Source organism: Amphibalanus amphitrite, unplaced genomic scaffold (genome assembly GCF_019059575.1).
Source record: "Amphibalanus amphitrite isolate SeventyFive unplaced genomic scaffold, NRLGWU_Aamphi_draft 001370F_arrow, whole genome shotgun sequence".
Taxonomy (NCBI): Eukaryota; Metazoa; Arthropoda; class Thecostraca; order Balanomorpha; family Balanidae; genus Amphibalanus; species Amphibalanus amphitrite.
Window position 1 is genome coordinate 146,262 of NW_024882863.1, and position 27,999 is coordinate 174,260.

At 46.8% G+C, this 27,999-nt stretch overlaps 1 protein-coding gene across 7 annotated transcripts; it reads right to left on the reverse strand.

Annotated features, from left to right (window-relative positions):
* Nucleotides 1-24: 24 nt before the first annotated feature.
* LOC122372537 (CDGSH iron-sulfur domain-containing protein 1-like) lies at nucleotides 25-27,252 on the reverse strand. Of its 7 annotated transcripts, none has more exons than XM_043349822.1 (5): nucleotides 26,744-27,241; nucleotides 2,297-2,352; nucleotides 1,999-2,087; nucleotides 1,395-1,505; nucleotides 25-486 (listed from the first exon to the last, which is right to left on the reverse strand). In XM_043349822.1, the coding sequence occupies exons 2-5, from the start codon at nucleotides 2,331-2,333 to the stop codon at nucleotides 397-399; spliced, it is 327 nt and encodes a 108-aa protein (XP_043205757.1). In that variant the 5' UTR covers nucleotides 2,334-2,352; nucleotides 26,744-27,241; the 3' UTR covers nucleotides 25-396. The 7 variants fall into 7 exon arrangements, with proteins under 7 accessions (XP_043205757.1, XP_043205755.1, XP_043205754.1 ...); XM_043349820.1 differs by lacking the exon at nucleotides 26,744-27,241 and adding an exon at nucleotides 7,789-7,871; XM_043349819.1 differs by lacking the exon at nucleotides 26,744-27,241 and adding an exon at nucleotides 7,719-7,762.
* Nucleotides 27,253-27,999: the final 747 nt, after the last annotated feature.

Sequence of the window (27,999 nt, forward strand, 5' to 3'; positions counted from 1 at the left end):
GATGAAACGAAACCACACGTATACCAATTTCACAACTTTATTTGCCTACAAAATATGTGACAATAAATCACTTAGGTGTGGATGACGTCCTAAAGATGGTCGTAGACCACGTATATTCCAAAATTAGCATATCAACATCTTATCTTCTCCCTATACCAACCAGGGATACACATGGGAAACACCAATGCTGCTCATGGGTTACAATATCGCAAAAGCTTCGCATCCTCTCAAAAGCATAGACCGTATGTACAAAGAAAACCCTAGCCGACACTAACACCAAAAGTTCTCAAAAGCACAACCAGTCACCGGTTATACACAGAGCCATACAGGCCAGACTCTACACTGAGCTACTATGGCGGGAACCGACTGACACAGGTCACCGACCGGTGCTGCCATCTAGGCCGCCTTTTTCTTGACAATCAGCGGGCCAACGTTGTCGCCTGTCTCTTTGTTGTGCTTGTTGTGGCTTCCATCGCAGTAGGGGAACTGAGGAAACACGATAGGCCGGTTAGCATGGCTCGTATCGGTGCAACAGCACACATCCTGTCAGCGTGGTGAAGCAGTCATAGCGCCAGGGGATGGGAAGACACGCTAGCAGTAGCATGCATCAACCGACCAGGAGTATGACGAAAAGTATGCTTCTACGTAAATCAGAAGCAATTTGTCCAGGAGCTTAATTCCCCATATCAGGTTGACCATTTACTTTACCTCACACATACATTTGCCAACGAACTTGGTGAAATCAAGTGGATTTCACTCACAGTTGCGAGAGCTCAAAAGAACCATAAACCCCACGCAGTCATCGGAACATAATAAAGGGTAAAATTGCACGTACGTTAACCACATTCCCTATCCTATACAAACGGTTCAGTTTGATTACATAATGGCCTCATTCAGTAGGCACGCTCCAATGTCAGCTAATCCTGTATATCAACCACCACCTATTAACACTGTAAGATTTCCAATGTGAGCACATTTTCATATACTTTGTGTGAAAAACAGTGTTGTCCTTCATGTGGCCTAGAAAATAAGGCGTCCGTCACGTAACTCGGTGGCAGCGAGATCTAAGCCGGAGAGCCCCACGTCATTTGACCCATGTTTCTACATTCAGCCAGCTGGCTGCAAAGTGAAGGAGACACGCTGGACCCGGGAGGACCGTGTCGCCATCTACCTGTGGTACGTTTAACTCTCCGCCTAGCTTACCAGGGAACCGGGGTCCGGGCAAGACCCTATATACCGGTCCGGGAGCGGGCAAGGTCCGGTGGTGGGTCTGTGTCGTCGTGGGTCATTCGCGGCAACCACCGTTTAGTGTGTCTCCCGAGCCCACAGCCACCTATTCATCCATGAAACTAAATACCTTGAAAAATAAGATACCGCTCAGCCGCGGCCCTGACCTTTTTGCTCCTCCAGCAGCGGCAGAAGACGGCCTTGTCGCCAAGGTCCTCCATGTCGACGGAGTCGGCCACCTTCTCACACTCCTTCTTGTGACACAGGTTAACGCAGCCCTGGCGACGAGAGCCAGTACAAATCACAAACTTATCCATCTAGACTTGCGTGATGGGCGATTGACACAGATTAATGCAACCCTGGTAACAGGGGAGGTTACAAATGACAGACTTATGTATATCAACATGTGCAACTTTGGAATAGACCTGGGGAACTAGTCTTCCACTTCCAATTTGAATTAGCGCAGGATAATGCAGCTGGATAGGTACCAAGCACAAATAATTGTGCTGACAGTTCTAAAACCTGACATCAGCATAGTTATTACCAACCATAAAATTCATGAGGACATAAATAACATTTCTAAGGCTTCTGAATCAAGTTTTAATCATTTATAACAACTCATTGCCTGTTGGACAATTTTTTTTTCAACTGAAGCTAATCTATCCCACAACTCAAAATTTTCCAGAGATTTCAGTTTAAACACTACCACATATCAACAGCTATGTAATGGACAACAGAACACAATTTCAACTGTCAACACTCAACACTTACCACGGCAAGAGGACACAACTTGTTGTAGAGCACCACAGCAATGCCGCCGCAGGCCAGACCAAAGGGCACAAGTGCAGCCCAATCTTTGCCTGGATACAACATGAATTCAATGTCAGCTCTATGTTTATAGATCATACCACCAATCATACTCCATTATAACTCATGACGTCAATTTACTTGAAATAAAAACAAAAATGATCAGTTCATCAGTATTTTTTTAGGACTCCATCAAGTTTCAAAAGGTAGGTATCTTGAACCATGAACTAACAAGATACATACCAAGAAATAGTCAACTTACCACTGAGATTGCTGTAGAAGCTCATCAGCCCAGCCATGTTGATGTATGATGTATGCCTGTAACATAGTTAAAGCACCTCAGTGATTTTGAGATGGAATCTTTTCAACTTTTGTTCTTGTTAAAAAAAAAACTGAAAGTGAGGTATCATCCAAGTTGGCTTCCAACCTTTAATTGAGACATGTCTCACTCAATGACCTGACCTGGGTACTCTCTTAGCTGTTAGTTAGTGTTGTTAGCAGACGTCACCCGAGCTGCTATATCTATGTCTCACATGTGCAACAAAACAATTGTCTTTTCACGGTTAAATATATAACAAAACATAATCTAACCTGACCTAACCTTACCTACAACCTAACCTACCAACCTACAACCTACCAACCTACCTAACTGGATATGGCAGCTCGGGTGACATCTGCTAAGAGAATACCCTGTCCCTCTGGGTAGTGGGTAGTTGGTTAGGTTAGGTATGATTGACCCATTTTTTATGCAATAACTCAAATAAGCATGAAAATGAGATCAAGACGGCACCTCAGTCAAAGCGCAACACGCCTCAAATTGAAACAATTGCAGCGCAGAGGAACAGGTGCAGATTGAGATTACCAAACGCACGTGTTCAACTCAACTCACCTGTTAAACTCACCTGTTAGGTTTCCACAACCTCGGCTCGTAAAGGAAGGAGTGGAAACCTATTGCGTGCAGAGACGCGCCAATTCCTTGGGTGGGCAGATGGCTGGACCTCAGGCAAGGAATTGGAATAGTGCGTCTGCATTTGGTAAAACACTGAAAAAGAAAACTGGTGCGTGTTTTAAGTGCCAGAATCCTAGACAAGATGATCAATCATGTAAATGAGAAAAGAGGGTACCGAAATGTGATACGTTCTCGGAAGGAAAGGTCAGGATAGGTAACCTAGGTTAGTCCACCCGGTCCAGCTCGAGAAGGGCGGGCAGCAGCTACCTGGGGGGTAAGGGCGGAATATGATAGGTAGCCCAGGCGCGTATAACCCCGCCCCAACTTGGGAAGGGTGGGGCGCTTACCTGGGGGGGGGGGGGATGAAGGATGAGATGTGGATCGTTTGCCTTCTCTTATCCTGTGTGTTCGTACAATCTACTGCCCAGTGCGGCTTTCAGTCCCTTTTTAAACTGCACCAGGGACTCCTCGTTCACCAGCCAATCTGGGAGGGCATTCCAATCTCGCACGACTCTGTGGGTGAAAAACCGTGACCTTGCATCTATAAGACTCCGACACGTTTTTATCTTTCTACTATGCCCGCGCGTTCTGCTGTCGGCCTCCAGATCCCAGAGGATCTCCGGGGATATCTTACTGTGGCCGTGAAAAATCTTCCAACATTTGATAATATCGGCTCGAAGGAGGCGTCCCTTCACAGAGAATAGGTCAAGTTCCTTTAGGCGATCACCATATTCCATATTGCGGAGCCCAATCACATTGCGAGTCCAGAGCCTTTGAACAGACTCTAATCTTTTGAGATCCTGTACATAGCCACTGTTCCAGATCGGTGACGCGTACTCGAGAATGGGGCGAATGTGAGATTTCAGTATATGAGTCATAAAGTCAGGCGAGCGACACCTGGTCGATTTCAAGAAATTGTGAGCAACTCCTCCAGCCTTCGCTGCTATGCTGGCACAGTGTTCATGGAATTTCATCTCGTTGTCGATGATAACACCCAGGTCACTACATGACGTAACGCAGGGAATTGTGTCACCAGCCAGTGTGTATGCACGGGGCTCGAAGTCATGGAATCGTCGCCTAAATCGTATGACGGCGCACTTCCTGAGGTTCATGCTGAGACCCCAAGACTCTGCCGTAGAGTGGAGCAAGTCTATATCCTTTTGTAGCGCCTCTTCACTGGTGTTGTGTTTATCGTTGTCTAGTTTGATAAATACTTTAAGATCGTCAGCAAAGATCTTATAACTGCACGACAAACTGGACGCAACGTGGTTGATGTAAACCAGAAAGAGAATGGGTCCTAAAACCGATCCCTGAGGAACGCCACTCCGAACCTCCGCAGCTGAACTCGTGGTGCCCTTAACAAGAACCTGCATCGTACGCCCCACCAAGAAATCTGTCAGCCATGTGATAAGTCGCCCTTGGACACCGACTAACCTGAGTTTTTCTAGAAGAATAGTATGGCGCACCACATCAAAAGCCTTTGAAAAGTCGAACAGAACTAGATCAACGGGATGACCCAGATCTAAGGCTACAGTTACCTCATCGTAGGTCAGGAGTAGCTGGTCTTCCGTGGATCGTCCTGGACGAAAGCCGAACTGTTCGTCACTGAGGATCTGATTTGCAATGAAGAATGCGTAGAGCTCTTTGGAAATTATCCTTTCAAGACTTTTGCAAGATACAGACGTGAGCGATACTGGTCTGTAGTTCATTGGGTCGTTACGAGAACCCTTCTTAAATATCGGTACGACGAGCGAGGATTTCCACGCCGAGGGCAGCGCTCCCTCCAGAAGAGACTGCCTGTAAATCATGAGAAGTGGTGTGCATAAAGTTGCAGCACATGCCTTAAGCAGGGCTGGGTGCAAGCCGTCCTGGCCCATTGCTGAGTTCGGATCAAGGTTACTGAGCGTAGAATGTACGTCGATTAGGCTAATGTCAATGTCAGCCATGACAGTATCACTTCGCTGGTGAGCAGCTGGTTTATCTGGAATCGTCGTAGCGTGTATGCCAGTAAACACATGCAAAAAGCAGTCAGCCATCTCCTTGGGGTCGTCAGATATGGTATCAGGGTCGAGACGAAGAGGACCAACTGAAGAGCGAAGCTGCTTCTTGTGTCTAATGTAAGAGTGTAGCAGCTTGGGATTATCTCTAGACCTTGCTATGAGTGATTTCTCGTACTCAATTTGCGATGATGCGGCAAATGATCTAAGTTGCGAGTTGGCCTGCTGAAAACCTTCCAGCGCCAGGGTGGTCAGATGCGACTTCCTACCATGTTCTGACCTAAGGCTTTTGTATTTTTCCCAAGCCTCCTTTCGCAGACGTTTCAGCGACGATGGGGGATTCGCCTTCCAGGGGATCTTCCGCTGCCCACCACCCTGACCGGCTCGCGGAATGAACTGGTCAACGAGGGGCTCTAAGATAGACAGCAGCTTAACAAAAGCGTCTTGCGCGGAGATATGTCTGAGCTCAAAGTCCCAGTCAACAGTGCTGAGAGATGCATTGATAGCACTATACTGTCCTCGATGCCACTGGTGTCTCAGGAGTTGTTGCGAGTGTAACTGAATGTCCATGTCAAATACATACTCACAGTGAATACTACAGTGATCGCATCCGGGTGGGGGAGGCTGCACTTGTACTGTAGTTATCCTGTCCTGCTCGGAGGTTAGAATAAGATCTAGAACGTTGCCAGACCTCGGGAACGTGGTCTCATGTATCCACTGCGTAAGTCCGAGGGCAATGAACATGTCAACAAATGTCCGATCAGCTGCTGAGAATTGCCCACAGGGTTTATGGTCAATCCAGGCAACCGAGGGGAGGTTAAAATCTCCGAGAATGACTACTTCCTTCCCAGTGCAACTAGTCAAAAGAAAATCAGTTAAAGCCTGGTTCTCGCAAGAAGAGTATGAAGGGGGTCGATACACCACGTAAATGTGAACGTTCATCTTTCTCAGTCTAAATGACAGGCAGTTAGGGTGTGTTGTATCTACTTCATCAAATCTCAAGGCCTCTTCAACAAAAGCGCAAACGCCATGCTTAGATGTGGCACCAGAGTCGTTTCGCAGTAGCTCATAGCCAGGGATGGAGACAGTTGCATTAGACACAGAAGGAGTAAGATGGGACTCTGTGATCAATAGAATGCCAGGTCTAAACGAGTTTACCAGAGATTCACGAATGATTGAAAGCTTGCTACAAATGCCGTTTACATTGCAATGCACTAGTTGTAGGCGGAACGTCCGTGGAGTACCTCTGCCTCGTATCAGTTTCCCTCCCCGGGCCCCTGAGGAGAGCTGGGGACGTGCTGGCCGTCTCCCCTCCCCCCAGCGCTGTCAGCCGGAGGGTGAGCATCCGGGGCTGTCACAACACGAGGAGACTGAGCGGACTCCAGTGTCGGGTTAGGAGCAGGTACCACCTGCTTGGGAACAGTTTCATGATAAGATGCCACCTGCTTAGGAACAGTTTCATGATAAGAGTGGGAAGTGTCTGCCTCGGGTGTGTGTCGTGTTTGGCCAATCTGCCAGTGAGAAGTTGCATTCTGAGACCTGGACTGTACCCAGACGTGTGGCCTAGAGCTCTGGCGTTCCCTGAGCTCCTCTCGTTGCTGGAACGTGAGGTCACGACGAATGAAGACATGCGAGTTCGACGACTCACGAAGATGTTTTGCATTATCCAAAATGAGCTTCCGAATTCTGCCGTCGTGAACATTGCCCCTATACAGGTCACCATCGCTTTTGATCCGGCAAACTTCTGTGAACTCAACCTGTTCCCCTATCAGAGCGGAGGCGATTTCTGTAAACCTAGTCACTGCCTCTCTAGCTGTGCCCACTCTCAGTCCCCGTACAACGAGGGAGGAAACTCTTTTCCTCCTCTCCTCCATTTCACGCAGTTCTGCCCTGACAATATGTCTGTAGTCGTTGCTTGTGGATGTGTATTGAGGCTTTCCGGCCCTAGTGTTGACCCCAGCAAGGACAGCCTGGTGAGGGTCTCCATGGACCTGAGGGCGCACCTCAGGTGGAGACCTGACTGCTTCAGCATAGGTTCCGCGCTGTATGGGGTGAGACACATGCTGCTGTCGCTGCTGTCCCTGGAGCATCATGTCAATAGATTTCTTTGACTCTCCTACCAGTTTAGTCAGTTCTTTGATAGAAGACTCGAGCACATGGATCCTTTCCTGAAGGCTAGAAACAGAATCAGGAACCTTGGTTTGACGCTCATGTGAGGCGTTTGCATCGTCACGTGTCTGTTTCGGTGTGTCGTCCTGATGCTCAAGCTTATCTGGGAAGACCTGTACTGAAGCATCAGTTGTGACTGGTTTTGCCTGGATGTCACTTAAGTTTGGACGCTGTCGGCAAACATCACAAATGAATGCCAGAGATGAGTGTCTCGAGAGAGCATTATATGCTGCCTTGGAAATTCGCTGACAGGCTGCATGGGACCAGGCACCACATATGTCGCACTCAACCCCCTGCTGGCCATCATCGCTCATTTACATGGGGATTGAACGGGGCTTCGAGACTTGACTCCAAATGACGTCACGAGCTGACGTCACGAAAAGGTAGAATCGCCGGACGACCCTACCTGGTATATAGGGCCTTGCTCCAAACCACAAGTTGCACCGCCCGGCCCCCCACTACAGATTGCCTTGTTCCTCACAATTCCCTGGGCTAGTCTGGTAACAGTCGGGGACACAGCTGTACCAGCGTCAAGTGGGAGGTCAAGCGTCAAGTATCAACACACCCACCGAAAGAAGGAAATAGACAAAGCCCTATCCTACAGAGCAAAATTTCTTTTAAAAAAAGTATATCGCTCACCTTTTTCAGACACCTGCTTATATAAAACCACTACCTTTGAAAATGCGCCCACACCAACAAGGCGAAGAAAAATACCGTGCGACATTCAGCCAAACTGACACTGCCTTCGAAACCAGACCGAATATCTGCTGCCAGATTTGCAGGAATCACTTCAAAATTATATGAAGGAAAATCATCCAATGCAATTAACATGCCGATTCGATGCAAATGAATATGCATCATAAATATATATTACGAACGGCTGGGGGGCATGAAATTGCCCCCCTTTACGTTTTGTGGAATATCTCACCGAAACCAGATGTGCTACGAACGAGTGAAACTTGGCATAGCTTCAAATGAATACCTAGTAGCCCTTGACCTAGGCAATGTTTGAGGAAAGTTTGGTGGATGTAGCACTTAGAATGACGTCACAGTGACGTCATAAAGTTTTGTCATTTTCCGATATGCGGACCGTTTCTGATGTCGCTTAGCATGAAACTCAACTGTAAATGCACCAAAAAGCACCTGCTGTCATCCTAAAACAAGTAGGTACACTCGGGGGCAGATTGATGTTCCACCACTCCCTACCCATCAGGCTCCCATGACTCAGCACTGGCTGCTGCCAGTGGCAGCACTGGCAGCACTAGCAATGGCAGGCAGTGCTGAGCAGTGCTGAGGGCAGGCAACACTGGCAGCGGCTAGTGCTGAGCCATGGAAGCCCGATGGGCAGGGAGTGGTGGAACATCAATCTGCCCCCGAGTGTACCTACACTTACGACTAGTTGCTGACCAATAATCGGTCCTTTCTATTCGGTCTCACCATATACCAATTACCACCATATAATAGTGGTCTATGGTCTCACATATCGCCCGTCGGATATATCGTGAGGGAAGTGAGTATCCCAAATCTATTATTTGACTTCTGACGTCACTAAGACGTCATTTCAAATGGTGTCGACAGTCGACACCATATTTGATCTCCTTGGTTAGGAATTCAGGAAGGCGTGTGCAGAGTATTACTTCTTTATCTCTTGGCGTTACGACGATATCTTCCCAGAAGTAAAGGGGGGGAACTATATGCCCCCCTCAGCAGCCGGCGGGTGGCGCGGAGGCCCAGCGGCCGCCGGGATATATACCTACATACATGCATATCTTTGCCTGGACAAGATTCCTATAGGTAGATATGTCTGGATACAACATGAATTCAAGTCAGTTCTATGTTAAGAGATCATACCACCAACCATACTCCATTATAACTCATGACGTCAATTTACTTGAAATAAAAAGCAAAATGATCAGTTCATCAGTATTTTTCTAGGACTCCATCAAGTTTCAAAAGGTAGGTATCTTGAACCATGTACTATATATATATATATATATATATATATATATATATATATATATATATATATATATATATATATATATATATATATATATATATATATATATATATATATATATATATATATATATATATATATATTGAGTGTGGGCTTCAGCCTGTTGATATGCAGTGCTTCGTGAATGAACAGGCGATAGTGATCGTGTGCACTGTCTAGTATGTCTGTGTTGAGTTTGAGAAGTTTGTGTGTTGGCTTTTGTTCGTGTTTTTGTAACCAGTGCTCGACTGGGCCTGTCCCTTCCTGTAAGTGCATGGTGAGGCGACGAGATAGTGTCGTCGTGGTGGCACCAATGTAGCATGTGTCTCGAGGCCTACAATCCTCGTGAGGGCAAGAAAATTTGTACACTACATTGGTGCGGTTGGATGGCTGGACTACGGAAGGGCTGTTCTTCATGACGAGCTGACGTGTTTTTCTATTCTGATAGTATATGTTGACTTGAACACGTTCGTCGTCTCTCTTGCATTTGATGTTCTTTTTCAAGATGTTTTTCAAAATCTTTTCATCGGTCTTGTATTCAGAGTTCATGTAGTTCTTGTAGTAGAGTTGGTGTATCTTCGGCTTTGGTTCTGGTTCTGTCGGTGTTTGTACGCGTTGTTTGTCGAGTTGTTTGCGTATTTCAAGGTCCACCTCGGTGTTCTTGTACCCGTTGTTGATGAGAACCTGTCTGATTCTGTTGAATTCGTTGTTCATGAGTTCATAGGTGGAGCTGGTCTTGATGGCCCTTTGTACGAATGCACGTAAGACGCTGTTTTTGAATTTTGAGGGGCACTCACTTTTATATATATATATATATCTTCTTTGATACATGTTTCATTGTAGACCAAAGAGTTGTGAGCTTTAGCAAGCTTTCGGTTGGTTCTTTCTATAGTGCGAATCAGTTTTTTGGTACCAGACGGAAGACCAAATATTAGTTGTCCAAAATTGCTCATTAATGAGTCACACAATCGTTAAAATCGTTAAAAATAAGTGACGTTTCGGTTTATTGTCTCTAAACCATTATCAAACAAGTCGTTCACGAATCGAAAAACACAGTACCAGATGCAGTTGTTTTGCATAATACATGACAAAATGTCTCGTGAATAGGGGTAAGATCACTTCTTTTAGACATATACACAAAAATACCTATCACCTAAGAAGGAATTGCGCAACGTACGGGTGACTAGACTAGTCACATACAAGGCTAATCACACGGACACATCGTTCTTGACGTCCGGATTAGCGCCACAGGCCTAGTGTGACACATGAGTTGACCTGTTTGTTGAGTGTTGGTGTGTGCTGTCTAATGAGTAAGGCTTCAGCAATGAAGAGTCTATATTTGTTGTGTTCTGTTTTGATGATGTCTGTGTTTTCTGTGAGATGTTTTCTGGTGAGTGTTGTGTGGTGTTCTTGGTTCATGTGCTGTTTGGGGGCCCCATCCCTCAAGTGCATGGTGAGGCGTCGCGAAAGTGACGTAGTTGTAGCACCGATGTAGCTTATATCTCGAAGCCTACAATCTTCGAAAGGACAAGAAAAACGATAAACTACATTGGTGCACTTCAACTTGTCATTTTTGCTGTGTGTGTTGTTTCGTATGAGCAGGTCTTTTGTCTTACTATTCCTGTAGTAAATGACCAATAGTAAACGGTCATTCTCGTCAACGCATTTTACATGGCCATATATGATGTCTCTAATAACTCGCTCGTCTATTTTACATGCAGTTGACATCTGGTTGCGGTAGAAAATTCGGATTTTTCTACCGCTGTTCGTCCCGTTTGTCCCGTTTGTGTCGTCCTCGTCCGTCCCGTTTGTCCCATTACTCTCATTTGTCCCGTTTGCACCGTTCGTCTCATCTGTCCCGTTTGTCATGTTACCTTTTTCGATCTCCCTGTCCAGGTAAGTTCTGATTTCGTCATCTATCTCTTGGTTTGAATATCCATTGTTAACTAATATCTGCTTAATCCTAGTGAATTCTACATGTAACAAATCCCATGACGAACATACTTTTACCGCTCTTCGTATAAAAGCACGGATAACACTCTTTTTGTATCTGGAAGGACACTCACTGATCCCATTCAAACATTTTCCAGCGTCAGTAGCTTTGCGATGCACTGGCGTGATGAAAGTGTTTGTTTGGGCTTTGACCATCACATCCAGAAAAGGAAGTTTACTCTCGACACTCACTTCAAAAGTAAATTTTAGAATGGAGCTCGATTCTAACTTAGATATTATTGCATGAAGATGCTCCTCGTTTCTGACGTCTACAAAAGTATGTTCGTCATGGGATTTGTTACATGTAGAATTCACTAGGATTAAGCAGATATTAGTTAACAATGGATATTCAAACCAAGAGATAGATGACGAAATCAGAACTTACCTGGACAGGGAGATCGAAAAAGGTAACATGACAAACGGAACAGATGAGACGAACGGTGCAAACGGGACAAATGAGAGTAATGGGACAAACGGGACGGACGAGGACGACAGAAACGGGACAAACGGGACGAACAGCGGTAGAAAAATCCGAATTTTCTACCGCAACCAGATGTCAACTGCATATAAAATAGACGAGCGAGTTATTAGAGACATCATATATGGCCATGTAAAATGCGTTGACGAGAATGACCGTTTACTATTGGTCATTTACTACAGGAATAGTAAGACAAAAGACCTGCTCATACGAAACAACACACACAGCAAAAATGACAAGTTGAAGTGCACCAATGTAGTTTATCGTTTTTCTTGTCCTTTCGAAGATTGTAGGCTTCGAGATATAAGCTACATCGGTGCTACAACTACGTCACTTTCGCGACGCCTCACCATGCACTTGAGGGATGGGGCCCCCAAACAGCACATGAACCAAGAACACCACACAACACTCACCAGAAAACATCTCACAGAAAACACAGACATCATCAAAACAGAACACAACAAATATAGACTCTTCATTGCTGAAGCCTTACTCATTAGACAGCACACACCAACACTCAACAAACAGGTCAACTCATGTGTCACACTAGGCCCGTGGCGCTAATCCGGACGTCAAGAACGATGTGTCCGTGTGATTAGCCTTGTATGTGACTAGTCTAGTCACCCGTACGTTGCGCAATTCCTTCTTAGGTGATAGGTATTTTTGTGTATATGTCTAAAAGAAGTGGTCTTACCCCTATCCACGAGACATTTTGTCATGTATTATGTAAAACAACTGCATCTGGTACTGTGTTTTTCGATTCGTGAACGACTTGTTTGATAATGGTTTAGAGACAATAAACCGAAACGTCACTTATTTTTAACGATTTTAACGATTGTGTGACTCATTAATGAGCAATTTTGGACAACTAATATTTGGTCTTCCGTCTGGTACCAAAAAACTGATTCGCACTATAGAAAGAACCAACCGAAAGCTTGCTAAAGCTCACAACTCCTTGGTCTACAATGAAACATGTATCAAAGAAGATATTCTGCCAAAATATACCAATATATATATATATATATATATATATATATATAGGTATATATATATATATATATATATATATATATATATATATATATATATATATATATATATATATATATATATATATATATATATATCTATATATCTATATATATATATATATATATATATATATATATATATATATATATATATATATATATATATATATATATATATATATATATATTTTGTTTTGTCCAGGGAATAAATCATAGGCCGATCTGAGAAAACTTTTTGAAGGTGGCAGTCTTCCTTTAACTAGTTCTTCAGTCTTGCACACTGCACAATAGTAACTAAGATAGCTATGGTTTTTGCCTCAGTCGTGATTCGTGAACTCCTCCACTTCAGTTCATTTTCAAGTTTTCATGGCCCAGCCCGTTCACAGCCCATCAAACCTTCATATGTGAGGGCCTTGCCCAGCCCGTAGCCCAGCCCAGCCCGGCATAGCCCATTGGGCTGGCCCGGCCCATGGCGAACACTGCCTCGAACGCCTTGCAGGCAAGATAAAAACATCTCCATTATGAATTTCAATATCATGATATGGATTTTAATAGAACCATCCAGAGTCGTAGTCGGAGTCGATTTTTGAGTCGGATTCGGAGTCGGAATCACCTTAAAATCCATCGACTCCGCAGCGTTGTCCTGAACCGAGCTGATTTTATTGCCAGTCGCAAGACCCGACGCACGCGCCCAGCACCGCAAGCGTAGGTATCCGACCCGTCTAACCATTTTCTAGGCACTTAATGTAGGCACATTGTTCCTCAATAACCTCGCCTTTTAGTTCGAAAACACGAGAGTTACTCAGTTCAGGCAAGACTAAAAATTGCCAACTGCAGTTGCTTAGTTTTTGGCCTGAGGCCTGAAGTATTTTGAGTACCTACTTACCTAGGTATCAAAGCTTGACGTAATTATGACCATACCAACCAGCGTGACGTTTAACCCTATTCCTGGCGGGGGGGGGGGGGCTCAGGGGCCCTCCCCTGAGGTTTTTTGGTTATATCTCCCAAACGCGTTGAGCTAGGAAGCTCAAATTTTCTGACTTTTCCTAAAAGGCTTCTACGCAACATGTCTGAAAATTTTGAGTTGATCTGACCTCAGGTCAGGTCACCAGAGGCGGTTTGGTGACGCTACCTCAGAAAAGTTTGCAATCACGCCAGAGCTAGAGTTTTTGACCGATCAATTTCTTCTCTTCAGGGTTTAGTTAGGGTACCAGTATGTGCAATTTGTATATCTCGGAATTTTGATATCGGTGACCTAAGGTCAGGTCAATTTCGCGACCTCCCCATTAAAAGTCAATGGGGGAAAAATCAACTCCCTGTTTTTACCACTAAAACGGGTCGGAATGGCCCCATATACCATACATGACTTCATATACGATCAACCTTCACTACCTTGAGGTCTGTTTTGCTGTTGGGCAGCTGTGAGGTCATGTGACGTCATCAAAGGTCACCAAAGGTTTTTGGCCAATAACTCCGTATAGGAACAAGATACAGACGCGTGGATGGTCTCATTGTGTTCAGCTCGTCAAGACGCATCGAATGATATACATGATGACCTCGAGGTCACGTGACCTGAGGTCAACCTTTGACCTTGACCTTTCGAGGTCAACATATATATCATTCGATGCGGATTGACGAGAGGATCACGATGATGCCCTTAGTTTGTTCCTATCTTGACTAATTCGAAAGTTATTCGAGAAAAACTCTCTCCATATCTAGCGCCGCCATTTTGACTTTTTCGACCCCTGTGACGTCATCTTTGACCTGACCTGAAAATGACCTTTGTAAAAATTGTAGATCTTGGCCGTGCGTATCCGATGCCGTTTACCGCTTGTCGCTATCTTGCTTCGTTCTCGAGATCTCAGGGGGGGCCGAATCGGCCCCCCCCCCCGCCAGTTTCTTGTCCCGGCGGAGCCCGCCAGGAATAGGGTTAATTTTTAAAATCACCTATTATTTCTTGCATATTTGGTAAATCATGTAGACGATTTTAGGAGACATTTACCCTCGCCCGTATGGGGGGTCGAACGGACCCCTCCCCCTCCTCGGTTTTTCGCGAATACCTCGCGTAAAAAGCGGCTGATCGCGACGAAACTTTCAGTACTCTCATGTCAATCAATTTTACCCTACCCTAAAAATTTTATGACTCTGTCCCAAATGACCTTTGACCTGTGAACTACTTTTCGAGACCATGACTCGCCGGAATCGCGATTCGGCGTATGTCGGCTCGCAGTAGCTGCGCGTTTGCAGTCTTTTCGTGGTTTCAAGCCTTCAAACATGTGATATGATGTTGCTCCCATGCATAAGGGTGAGTGTCAAGGCCACCTGAAGGTCAGGTCAGGTCATTGACCTTTGATGACCTCGGTTCACTAATCACTTTTACGAGTTTTACATGTTACGAGGCTAGTTTTTAGAGCTGAATTCGAATTTAGCAACTATTTGAACATTTACGACTCCGGTTTGGTGCATTCGTAACATGTTACGAAGCTGTCAGAGGCGTTTGACACGTACGTACTACGATTACCCGGCAGGACCCCTACTGGTTGACCTAACCTGACCTGACCCGACCTGGCCTAAGTACTTAACCCGCGCACCGACGGGGTGGGGCGGTTATCCGCCCCTAACTTTTAAGGTCAGGTCACCAGGTCACTTTGAATGACCCAACCTCAAGTCACTTTTTTGCAACTTTGTCACCGTGCCAGAGCTACAGTAGATGACGAAGGCCTTTGAAAGTCGCAAGATGTTATTAGGTCCTTGGAAGCTACAATTTCCATATCTCGGAATTTTGATATCGAGGACCTAAGGTCAGGTCAATTTCTCGACCTCACCATTATAAGTCAATGGGGGAAAATCAACTCCCTGTTTTTCCACTAAAACGCGTCGGAATGGCCCACATACCATACCATACATGACTTCATATGCGATCAACCTACACTAACTTGAGGCCTGTTTTGCTGTTGGGCAGTTGTAAGGTCATGTGACGTCATTAAAGGTCACCAAAGGTTTTTTGCCAATAACTCCTTACAGGAATGAGATACAGCCGCGCGGATGGTCTCAGTTGTGTTCAGCTCGGCAAGGCGCATCGAATGATATAAATGATGACCTCGAGGTCACGTCCTGAGGTCAACCTTAGACCTTGACCTTTCGAGGTCAGCATATGTTTGATTCGATGCGGATGGACGAGAGGATCACGATGATGCTCTTAGTTTGTTCCTATCTTGACTAATTCGAAAGTTATTCGAGAAAAACTCTCGCCATATCTAGCGCCGCCATTTTGACTTTTTTACTTTTGTGACGTCATCGTTGACCTGACCTGAAAAAGACCTTGTAGACCTTGTCCGTGCGTACCCCATGCCGTTTACTGCTTGTCGCTATCTTGCTTCGTTCTCGAGATCTCATGGGGGGGCGGTCATCCCCCCCGTCGGTTGTAAGTTGGCGCAGACCCCCGTCGTCGGTGCGCGGGTTAAAGACATCATCTATGATCAACACTAACACGATATTCGTGATCAGCACCCCGAAAAAACCATAGCAGCCACACCTTGCGACTTTCCAACAGGTCCCCAATTTCCCTACTTTTGGGTCATTGACCTGACCTGGAAGGTAAACCAATTGCCTAGGACCTAAAAATGGGTATCATCGGCTTCCTCCCGTCACGCGCAACACACTCGTTTTTTTCCACGAAGCTCTAGCTCGATCAGGAGCCAAACGGCAAGGGGGTCCAACCTACCCCCCCTACACGTTAGAAGCTGGCAAATGCCGCACATATGCGAGGGTTAACACATCATGCTGTGCAGCTTTATAATGTGTGCGCTACAGTGTAGTATCATAACTATGTAGGTCGCAACTATGAAACGGGCATGTTTAGTAGGTACTAAGCCTGGTTCGAAAATGCCTAAAAATAAAGACACATTGTCATTTGTAATTCCGAGATTTTTATTTTATTTTACAGGAACATTCAAAAGACGGATACATACCTACCTCTGATACATCTGATAGGGGAGAGCGGGGAGAGTTGTATCATGTCCAAGTTGTATCAGGGCGAATTGTGCCAAACTTATCCAATAGATAGCGCTCGTGACACGACCAGCCGACGAGGTTTTCCGGGCGCCATCTTTCCCTGTTCTGTCGTGTGGCTGGGTGGACGCGTCTCGAGGTGAGAGCCGATTTTATGTTTTTTTAATGTCATTCTAAAAAAAAATGAGTTGCAAGAAAATGTGTGTTTTGGGCATTTAGATGTGCACGAATTTGAAAGATCTCCGTAGCGGTGGTGAGGGTAGGTTCTTAGGCTGCGTGAGTGAAAATAGATTTCTCCAGCTGTCCGCTGTTTTTGAGCACGAGGATGTTTTTTCCAAGATGGCGGCGAGGTACATGTTGTATCAGAGCCGGGTGGGGTATGTTGTAACATGTATGTATGTATGGGCATGTTGCTTTTGATCGCGAAAGCTAAGCCCTGTCTCGCGTTTGCAGTGGCTAGTCAATGCTCGTTCCATTTCGGCACAATGTGTTTGCTTCTTTGCTCTTAACGGGCCACTTTTGCATCTAGTCTGTTGATGTTTCGTTCGTTTCGATGTTTCGTTCGGATTGCATTGACCTAAGTTTGGTCTAATAAAAGTGAAGCCTTTGAGCATATACACTGCATTAACCCCATTTAATGTTGTTGTTATGTTCAAAAACGGTAGCAAGCACACTCCCTGAAACGTGAAATACCTAGTGATACAAATTACCCCACCATGTGATACAACTCACCCAAGCCATGGGGCAAGTTGTATCAAAAACATTGTTCTATTCGGCAGACCGTAGAAGAAAAACTGGTAGAGGTAGCGGAAAAGTCACTTTGCACAAAAAAAGCAGAAGAATCAAGGAAGGAGATAGTATGGAAATAATGAGTTTATCACGGATAGTTACGAGGTTATGGGTCTCGGAGTAAAAACTGATACAACCCACCCCACTCTCCCCTACATCTGATATTTATATCACTGACAATGGGCTGATATAAACCAAACGGGTTTCTCCGGTAACATATGTACAGCAGAATGCAGTATGAAAAATATTACTGACATTATCACATGGTAAAAGCGCAAGACTACGATGGCTTTCACCATTTTCAGCGGCATAGAATGAAAAAAAAATGCTGGTTATAGGTAAAGCGAAGCAGCGAGTGCTTATGAGGGCAGGTAAAACAAAATCCAATTATAATTAGGTATATTCTTCAACCCGTCAAACCCGCTTTAAGCGCTTTCGTGAAAAGTGCACGTAAGGTGTTAAAACAGAAAATATGGCCTACATTACACATTATGTTACCATTGATTTTATTTTTTTGCATTCGATTCATTCCTATTGCCCGTCTGGTGCCATTGTTTATTTTTGCACTCGATCCGACAGGCTTCAAAAAGCTGACTATATCACCCCATCAGGAACATACGAGTGCAATTGCCTATGCACTACGAAGCGGAAGGCGACTCGGAGTCAACCAACCAGCACGAGCATATAACGAGACACAGCTAATTACCGAAGAATATCCAGGTTACGTTACAAAGCATTTTACATTTCAACAGCAATATACTTACAGCAAGGCGTAGCCATAAGCCAAGTGTAACCAAACATACACAGGAACACAGCTCGTAGCAATCAACACTGGCTGCACCTCGGCAGCAGTACCCTGACGCTGCAAGGGCATCTCGACGCAAATTCACGGCGATGTCCGACACATGCCGAGCCTAACGAACGCCCGTGCCATACAGCGGGTTGTCCTCCATGTGATCAGAAAGGGGTGTTCTTCCACCAGCATCGGTCATCCCCACAGAGGAGTTTCCAGATCCTGCATAAAGTGGGTTCGCCAGATCTTTTTCAGGATGGCTAGACGTAGGAGACATTCCGTCTGGGCTGAGTCGAACTTCAACAGGATTTCCGTAATGGTGGCGGCTGAGATCGCCAATCTTGGAACTGTCCTCCTGTGAGGGGTCTCCAGGAGCTGCGAGGAAAGACATATCCTCATACGTGGGCTCATGCAAAGGCTGGCAGGATTTATCGTGAGACTTATCACGTAGTGCTTTCTCTTCAAGGTCGTGGCGTTGCTGAAGGTTTGCGAACACCGGGTCTTTGGGAGCTGACTTCGCCTTACGAGTATTGTGTTCTTCTGATTTATTTCGCTTCTTACTTGGCTTCTTCTTGATGATCTGTGCGTAGACTGCAGGTTCTGACATCATCGTACCAGGCTCTGTCTCAGCGGTGTCCGGCCGGTCTGTCGTAGACTGTGTGCTGGGCTTCTTTCCGTCTGCCTTTTGGACCTGAGCATATACTGGGATGACCTCCTTGGCACCGGCATCAAGACTTATTGAGATGGTAGGTGCAACAGTGCTGTCAGTCGCCTCTTTATCTTGCTTTTGATCATCAGGCTCATCGACCTGTTTGGTGGTTGACTTTCGGCCTTTATCCACTTGAGCGTAGACTGGAGGGTCGCTTGAGTTGTTCTCAGCTGAGGAGTTCATCGAAAACTCCTCCGCGTGGTTGTCTTCCATGACGGCGTCGGTTACCTGTGCGTACAGAGACTGCTCGTGCGTGTCACGACATAATTCTGGTCCTGTCTTCTCAGAGTCCTGTCCACCGGAGAGAGTTTTGTGTAGGGTGCTAGACGCGCCGCACTTCAGACTGAAAACATCTTCATACACACTAGAGTCATCGGGAACTTGTGCAATGTTTGCATACAGTGAGTGTCCCCTCACGCATGCGGTCCCTACTCCTGGCTCCCCATCGCCCTGTGACTCGCCAGGACCGTTTGACGGGCGAGCCCCTTGCGTCAGGTCCGGCAGAGGATGCTGAATGTCGTTGACGGTGACCCTCTGACTTTGGGGTCTCTTGACTCGATGGGTACGACGTCGGGGAGCAGAGCGCCGACGGAAACGGAGGCAGAGCACAAAGACAGCCGCACCGAGCAGCAAGAGACCCAACGGGATGGCCAAAGAGGGGATCCAGGACGTGCCGCCGGCATCAGCCGACGCTGAGGTGTCGTCCTCACTGTTGCGGCATCTTGCTTTACAAAGTCTTGCCAGTCGGGGACGGCAGTGCTCACAGTGGTGGTCTAGGAGCGGCAGATGTGTGCCTTCGTGGGTGCACAACACATTGCGCATTGTCATCCGTCTTTGGGCTCGCGTTGTCGAGGACAGTGGGCATTTCGACCCACATAGAAGCTGCGGCACTTGCACTTTAATTTTGCACTCGCATGCTATATTTATTCTTATCTTCTTCATTTTTAAGTTTCTTAAGTCCGAGAATTTCAGGGATCCATTGACAGCATTTTTGATGACAAGGTTAGAGAGCTTGATAGTTCCTTTGTTTGATGAGAGCCCGTCAAAGGCATTCTGGGCAACCGTTGTGATGTTAGATCGAAGTATCGATACCCTGTGTTCAGATCTTATAGCAAGTGCACTTTCTGCCAGCTTTCCTAGAGATGAAACATCTATAGTAAATCGTGTCACGTTTAGATCAAATCCACGTGGTCCAATCGAGCCGATCTGGGTGTCCTGAATGTCAACAACTCCGATCGATCCTTGAATTGCCCGCTCTTTCACATCACCCAGCTGGCTGGAACGAATCTCCAGGGTATCCCACTTCTTAGCTGCAAAGCAGCCTTCTTGAATACCCGCAGCAAATCCGACTGACGTCAGACTTAGCTTACCAAAAACCCCGCTAAACGTATTATACTGGCAGGGCAGCTGCATCGTAACATTTCGAAGCGAGAGCGTTCCGAGGTTGGTCATAAAGGTACCCGGGTAAAACATGCCGTTGGCAATGTTCTCCAAGGTAGCGTTGCTTGCAGAAGAGCGTGACACAATTGCGCCATTGTGGATGGTACAGCTAGATACATTCTTTATTGTTATGTTCAAATCGTTTGCCATCCAATGAGAGAACGAGCCAGTTTTCAGATGAAGATCGTCGATGTGATTCATTTCGATGGTAATTTTTCTCCGCTGCAATTGATGACTTACACTGTTTTGCTCGATCGTAAGATTGCCGAGGTTCTCGAGAAACAGGGTGTCGAGAGCTTCCAGCGAAGCAAGGGCGTTGTCTCTGATATGAACATGCTCTGCATTGGCGATGCGCAGTTGACTTACAGAAGACAGCGTATCGTCTGCATCGACCACCAGCTGTAAAAGAATGGACTTGTAAGATGTAATGGTGAATGTGTTGGTGATGCGAATTCAAATGCACTTGTTAACCCGCGCCCCGCTGGGGGTCCTGAATTTTCACGCCCTGCTGGGGGGGGGGTTTGAACACCCCCCTTCTAACTCGGCTCCGGGGTCACGTAACGATACGCGGAAGGCGGCGTTCGAAAGAGCGCCAAAAATAATGACGAAATCAGTTCAGTCACTTTTTTGGTCAGGTCAAAGGTCAGGTCACAAGAGGTCATTGAAGGCAAAACTTCGCCGATTTTCAGGTCGAATGTCGACAATTTCCAAGAAGCCAACGCATAACTCGGGATCCAATAGAGCTACAGCGCCGCGGAAAAGTGCATTCGAGAGCCCTATTAACGCCCTTTCTGAACAATCTTCTCAGATTTGACCTGTCGTCAACGGTTTTGCCTGCAGGGGGCAAAAACTGCTAAAATAGCCGATATTTTTTCGAAAACAGTTTTTCTGCAATAACTTTTGACTCAAGCCTTGCACGAGCTTACTTTTACCGGCATCGTGTTCCTCTCGTCAAGACGCATCGAATGAACTGTAATTTGACCTAGAAAGGTCAACTTGAAAATTTGACCTCAAGTCAAGGTCATGACCTGACCGGAAAGGGTCAAGTTGCATATCAGTCGATCCGTATCGTCGAGCTGAACACATCCAAGGCGTTTTCATCGCTCTAGCATGCCTCTATCAAAAGTTATTCGCGAAAAACTGTTAGATACCATCCGTGACCTGAGATGACCTCAGGGGCATAAACAGGGGTCACAGATACCATTTTCATGTTCAGTGTGTCTTAGTTACTTGTTATTCAGTGTTTGGGAGTGTTTATAATGGCTTTGTCCAAAAAAGCGCCTTTCAATTTTCTCCCATTGACTTCATAATTCAGATTCATTGTATTCACGTTAAATCCGCTATTGCGGCTTTTCATCAACGTAACGTCAAACGTTAAAAAGAGTTGACATAGCAAAACAGATACACACAATTCAAGCACAAGCACACACATGCATACAAGTCAATCAATCATTCAGTTTGAATCACGCCCCAGCAAGTAGCGTTTCACGGCGGTTTTGAATGCTGGACGACCATTGTAACGGTGCATGAATTCGTTGTACTCCGAGACACCGCTATACAAAAGTTGCCGCCTGCCTGCCTCTGTTCGAATTCGTGGCAGCCTGAACCGGTTCGCATTTCGCGTGTTGTGACCCTGGTCGGACGCTCTGTCCAACTTGCTTGCCATCGCAGTCGGCTGTTGTGTCTCCACAATGCGGTGTACAGAGCACATTCGATGATACAGGGCCATGTCTGGTGCAGTGAGCCACTGCAGATCGCGTAACACATCCGACACTCTGTCATATTTCCTCCGCCCGCTCACAACTCGCGCGCAAAAATTCAGTATCTTCTGAACGCGGTGCAACTCCGTAGCACCACAGGTACCGTAAACAGCGATGCAGTAGCGGAGTCGGGAAACAACGAGCGAGGTGACAATGGGCACGATTACGTGGGGCGGCAGAACGTGTTTTGCGTGGTTTAAAGCTAATAATGTCCCGGTGGATCTAGAGACGAGGCGACTGACATGGTCGTGAAATGATAGGTGCTTATCCATGACAATGCCCAGGTTAGTAACCGAGTCGGACTCACGGATGGTCGTGCCGGCGAAATTCACACTGATAGTTGGCATGCCTTTCAGCATCTGACGCGTTCCCAAGACGATGAGCTGACTTTTTGCTGCGTTGACCTTCATGTCGTGGGCACAAAACCATGCGTATAGGGTAGACAAAGCCTGTTCAGCAGTGCATATTAGTTGTTCAAGGTCTGCACGTTTTCCCGTGACGAGAAGCTGCGTGTCGTCGGCAAATTGCACAATGTTGACACCTGGTACATGCAGACACATATCATTCACGAAGATTGAGTACAGGAGACAACTCAGTGAACCGCCCTGAAAAACGCCAGTCGCTATGGGGAGGGATTTTGACATAACTGAGGAACCCTCGGCGTTGCGGATCATCACTTGTTGTGTATGACCGCTCAGATAATTTCTAAACCAAGTGGTGTCCATGTTATACAGGCTCAACTTCTCTAAAATTTTCTCGTGATTGATGACATCAAAGCATTTTGATAGGTCAAGCAAAATCAGGATAGATATTTCGCCTTGGTCCATCGCCTTGAAAATCCTGTCAGTAATCACAGCTAACGCTGTCTCGGTGGACCTGTTGCGACGATAACCGTGCTGAGCATCGGTAAACAGTTGATGCTCATTGAAAAATTCCGTGACTTGTGATTGTACGATACGCTCTACGATTTTCATGACCCCTGGTAGTAAAGATATTGGTCGAGTGTTGCGTGGATCAGAGCTATCGGAACCCTTTGGTATGGGCACCACCAGCGCGTGTTTCCACGCACTGGGTACGATTCCAGTTTCAAGACAGCTATTGATAATGTCGAGGAGAATATAGCCTACACCATCGAAAAAGCGTCTTAACATGTCGACACTAATGCCATCTAGACCAAGAAATGAAGACGGTTTCATGTTATGAATTATGCCGTATAGGGTATCTGCGTTCACTGTCCTGACATGAAAGGTACAGCTCAGCACACGCGGAACAATGACGGGCAGAACAGTCTGTGGAGCTGGTACACTGGCTGCTGTGGTGGGGCCAACGCCAACATAATAGGCATTAAGTGCATCGACAGTACAGTTCGGAGCGCCACACTTGTCACCCTTCTTGGAGCCGATAATTGGCCGAAGCACTTTCCACATTTGCGAAGGGCCGGCTTTGCACAGCTGGTCGGCAAAGTAGTGGGCATGGTCTCTGCGTATAGCGGCTCGGCACTGTCGGTTCACCGCCTTGTACTCGGCTCGGCTCGCGCCGGGAGCAAGCAGGGCTCGCCGGCGTACCATCAGCGCCCGCGTACCATCAGTGACACGCGGGGCTCCTGGCGGCGGGAGCCGCACGCGCCGGTACGGCGCTACATTGTCAATTAGAGGTGTAAACACAGTCAGAAATGCAGACCACTTGGCGTCCGGTGTCTGGCTGGTGAACACGTCGGTCCAGTTGGTGACTGAGAGCACAGCGTTGAACGCAGCGGCGTCAATCCGTGATAGGGGTCGACATTCGGTAACGACTCTCCCTCTTCTCACGCCACCGAACTGCCGCAGTGCGACCCTCGTGTAGTCGTGGGGAGTGCCGTAGTGGCACCGTGTCACTCCGCCACGGACAACTGCATCGGGCCGGTTGGTCGCGATGAGGTCGATTAGGGAGTTGGCAGGCCGGTAGGTGGCTTGGGTTGAATTGCTTGGTTCGAAGCCGTAAGTCGATAATAGGTTGATCAGGTGACCTCCTAGTCGTGGCTCTTTCTTCTTGATGCACAAGTTGAAGTCACCTGCGACAATCACCGCAGTTTCGGGGTACATGGCCAGCAGGTGTTGAATTTGCATCTCGAAGTCTTCGAGATCGGCCGCTACTTGTCGCTGTGTGTTGGTGGGGTGGCGGTACACAGACGCGAACAGAAGTTGTTTCTTCTTCTTTACGCCGACCTTGATCCATATGATCTCGAGGTTGGAATCGATGACACCGGTGGCAGGCGTGGGTAGTACCGTGACAGAGAAGGTGGCCCGTACAAGTACAGCCACGCCCCCATAGCCTCTCTTCAGTCGGCTCGAGTCTGGCCGATCGGCTCGGTGAAGGCTATAGCCGTCTATATTCAACAAGCGATTGGGAACGGTCGGCACCAGCCACGTCTCGCTGAGCGCCAAGAGGTCATAGTCGAATATCTCTGGAATGTCGTGACGCAGCTCGGGGAGCCGTGGTTTCAGCGACTGGCAGTTGATCTGACCGATGAAAAGGTCGTCAGACTGCTCTCGCCGCCACCTGACTCCGCCCCTGCGTCCTCGGTAGTTGGAGCGCCGGTGCCTTTTCGATCCTGGGCGCGCCCCTGTCTGCTGACCGTTCAGCTCCGGCGCGTGACCAGCGGAGTCGGCCGGCCAGCTGGCAGGCTGGGTAGAGCGGTGCACAGTGGTTGTCGGACGCGCGGGAGCGTCGTCCGACAACCACTGTGTAATGGGGAGGTCGCAAAATTGACCTGACCTTAGGTCATCGATATCAAAATTCTGAGAAATACATTTTGTACATACTGTTGTTCTTAGCAATCCCTGAAAGTTTCGAACCGATCGGTCACTCGGTGTAGTTATGGCAGACATTGAAACTTTTTATGAGGTGGGGTCTCTTCAAGTGACCTGGTGACCTGACTTTAAATGGCCTTGGTCTGTAATTTTTACATGTGTAGAATTGATGTATGATAAGGTGTGCCAAAAACGGCGGCGCTCGGCGCCGCCGTTTTTTAGATATTTGCGAAAAACCACGGGGGGGTGTTCAAACACCCCCCCCCCCCCAGCAGGGCGCGGGTTAAGTATCACGATCAACTAAAATATATGCAAGATAACAGCCAAAGCCGCCAGTATCTAGGAAACACTCGGAGACAGTTTTACAAAACGTGGGAACATGATAGTTGCAAAAGTGGATTGCAAAAGCCATGCCATGGTCCATTTGCATAATGCATACTTTTCGGGCGTTGATATATATATATTATGTCGTAAAGGAAAAGGGAGATAAATAATACATTAAAGACACACCTAGTCAGTAGGGGAGAGCGGGGCCAGTTGAACCACTTTTTATATATTGACATGCACAGCGAGATCTAGTTGTCATATCGAAAAATGCACAATGCCATGAAAAAATATGCTCTTTTGGCTTCATTTTAAGATATGTAAAATTATGTTTCAAACATATTTTGGTGCCAAACGCATGCTTATAAAACAGCTCTACGCCCGTTTCAAATGACCCCGATGCGAGGGTCAATTGAACCAGCCCATGGGGTCAATTGCACCTATCCTTAACAATGGGATGTTTTCCTCTTTAAGGCCACTTTCTTAAGGAGATATTTTGTCCGGTTTACTTTTCCAAATGCTACATTCAATAGGTCGTTGGAAAGCTAAAAGTGCAAAGTTCCTCATAATAGGTGACATAAAGTACATAGACTATGGTAAAATGGGCGGATGAGGATAATGAGAAATATCTCAGGCTATAGTGTGCTTTCAAGCAAAAGGCTGGAGAAAAAGAGGTAAAAAAAATGAGCTCTATTAATCTACTATTTCAGTTTAAAAGCTCATTTCAAAGGTGGACTATTTCCTTTAATGTTTACAGCCCCTGAACAATAACCATTGCAAAGGTCACCGGGGTCCATTGAAACGGCCTGTGGCCCTGTTTCAACTGACCCTCAGAGAAGCGTTTCAATTGACCCCATCCGCTCCCGCCATCTCGCACGCGCCGTAAAGCACATGTCAAACGAGCTGGAGGGACGACATCATGCTGAATGAAGGGCCAAATAAGGTGTTATTCCGGAGCCAGGAGTTCTTCTTTCAGCAAACAAAGGTATATGAGATATCACAAAATATTCATAAAAACGATTTCTCCCAAACGCCCCTCAAAAACACAAAAACAGGTGTCAAATCAAAATTACCGTCCGTTTGCCGCCCAAACGCCGTTGACAAAGGAAGTGGTCGAGCGCGGATGCGCAGTGGTGTCGGCAACGCCATATGTTGCATATTGTTGAAAATAAAGCCATGTTTCATCTGACCCCGTGTTTCAACTGGCTCCGCTCTCCCCTAGCTATTATCTAATATATTGCTATAGGAGACGGGGTATATAAACAATCATAAACTTGAACTTTCGAAAGCATAGTGCCAGTCATTTAACACGGTCAGTAGCTGACCGACAGTCAGTACATAGTTGACCGACATAATTGGAAGTCTACTGCATTTTATCTGACTGAGCTGACTGTAGCACCAACAGAAAGAGTACGCATCGAACGAGAAAGGAACGATTATTGAAAATAAAAATGATTACCACCTAGGGACACAACTCACCCAGTCGCGTCTCCGAAGATCGCACTCTAGGCTGGTCGGTCTAGACGAGGTCGGTCGGTATGTGCAGACCTTTTTAGTTACTTGTTGCCAACTACACTGTGCAGGTGGTGCCACAAACATCAGGTGCACCAGCAGCACCATTAGTGGCACCAGTCGACCACCACCACCACACGTCATTGTAGGTCGCATGGCCGCTGCGTTTCACCACTCAGGAACAGAATCCATCGGCTTGTAACCTGCAGTGACACAGCGTGACCTTCAATGGCCTGCAGTGACCTCAACTGACTTGCAGTGACCTCCGGTGACCTGACATTACTTGCGATGGCCTTCAACGACCCTCAATGTCCTTATGTTACTTACAATGAACCACCTTCAATGACCTGAAATGACTTCCAATGCCCTGCAATGACCTCCATGGATCTTCAATGGCCTGCGGTACTCAAAAGCTCTCAGTGACCGTCCCCAGGCCCCTCACGATGGCCCAGTCGTACGTCGACTGCGCACTGCCAGTAGCGACCGATGGTCGAACCGGGGAAGTTGACTATCTCTGAACACGTCACCACCGACATTCGCTTCCTCTGTGCCGGTTTGGACGGTCTGCATGGTAAAACACCCACCGGTGCGGGACGTGGTAGGTGGTATTATGATTACTATTTTGTGGATGTGAGAAAAGCCTTGCTTGAGGAACGACCCCTTGATAACTAAGCTACGACAAGTGCTGTTTTAGCCAGCAACAATCGTGCCTGTGTTGAGATAAGGGGAGCCCGGGCTCGGAGTTTGCATCTCGAAGTGCAAAGGATGCACCAATGAGGCATGGGTCCGCACCCAATTCCTTCAGTACTGCAAGCCATTTCTGGCGGCGAAAAACCTCAGCGGAAACCTGAAGATGATGAGCAAGGCTTTCATCAAAGGATGAGGATAGATTCAAAAATTATCGTGTCACCCGATGAGACCGCGATAAATTTCCATACAACAATCGGTCGGAAGCGCATGTAAGGGATGATTACGGAGCGAGCGAAGCGAGCGTAGTCTTTCCTTAGATTAACGGAAATTTCTGAGTATGAGCGGCCGGCCGGCCGGCCGGCCGGCCGTGGTCACGCTTTTGCGAGGCTTATATCTCAGCAACCACTTGACCGATTTACATGCGGTAATTTTTGTAGGATAGCTTCATTCCTTCTACCAAGTATTGGACTATTCCCGATGCATGTGGGTGACCCCTTATGCACGTGCCACGTGCAAAACGAAGAGGTGTCCGT

Bases quoted from the DNA above. Each gene is read 5' to 3' on its own strand.
- LOC122372537 (XM_043349816.1), bottom strand. From the start codon at position 26,932: ATGCGACCTACAATGACGTGTGGTGGTGGTGGTCGACTGGTGCCACTA. The intron at 20,791-26,743 runs GTGAGTTGTGTC...ATTCTTTTACAG, and splicing joins ATCTTCGGAGACGCGACTGG to CTGGTGGTCGATGCAGACGA.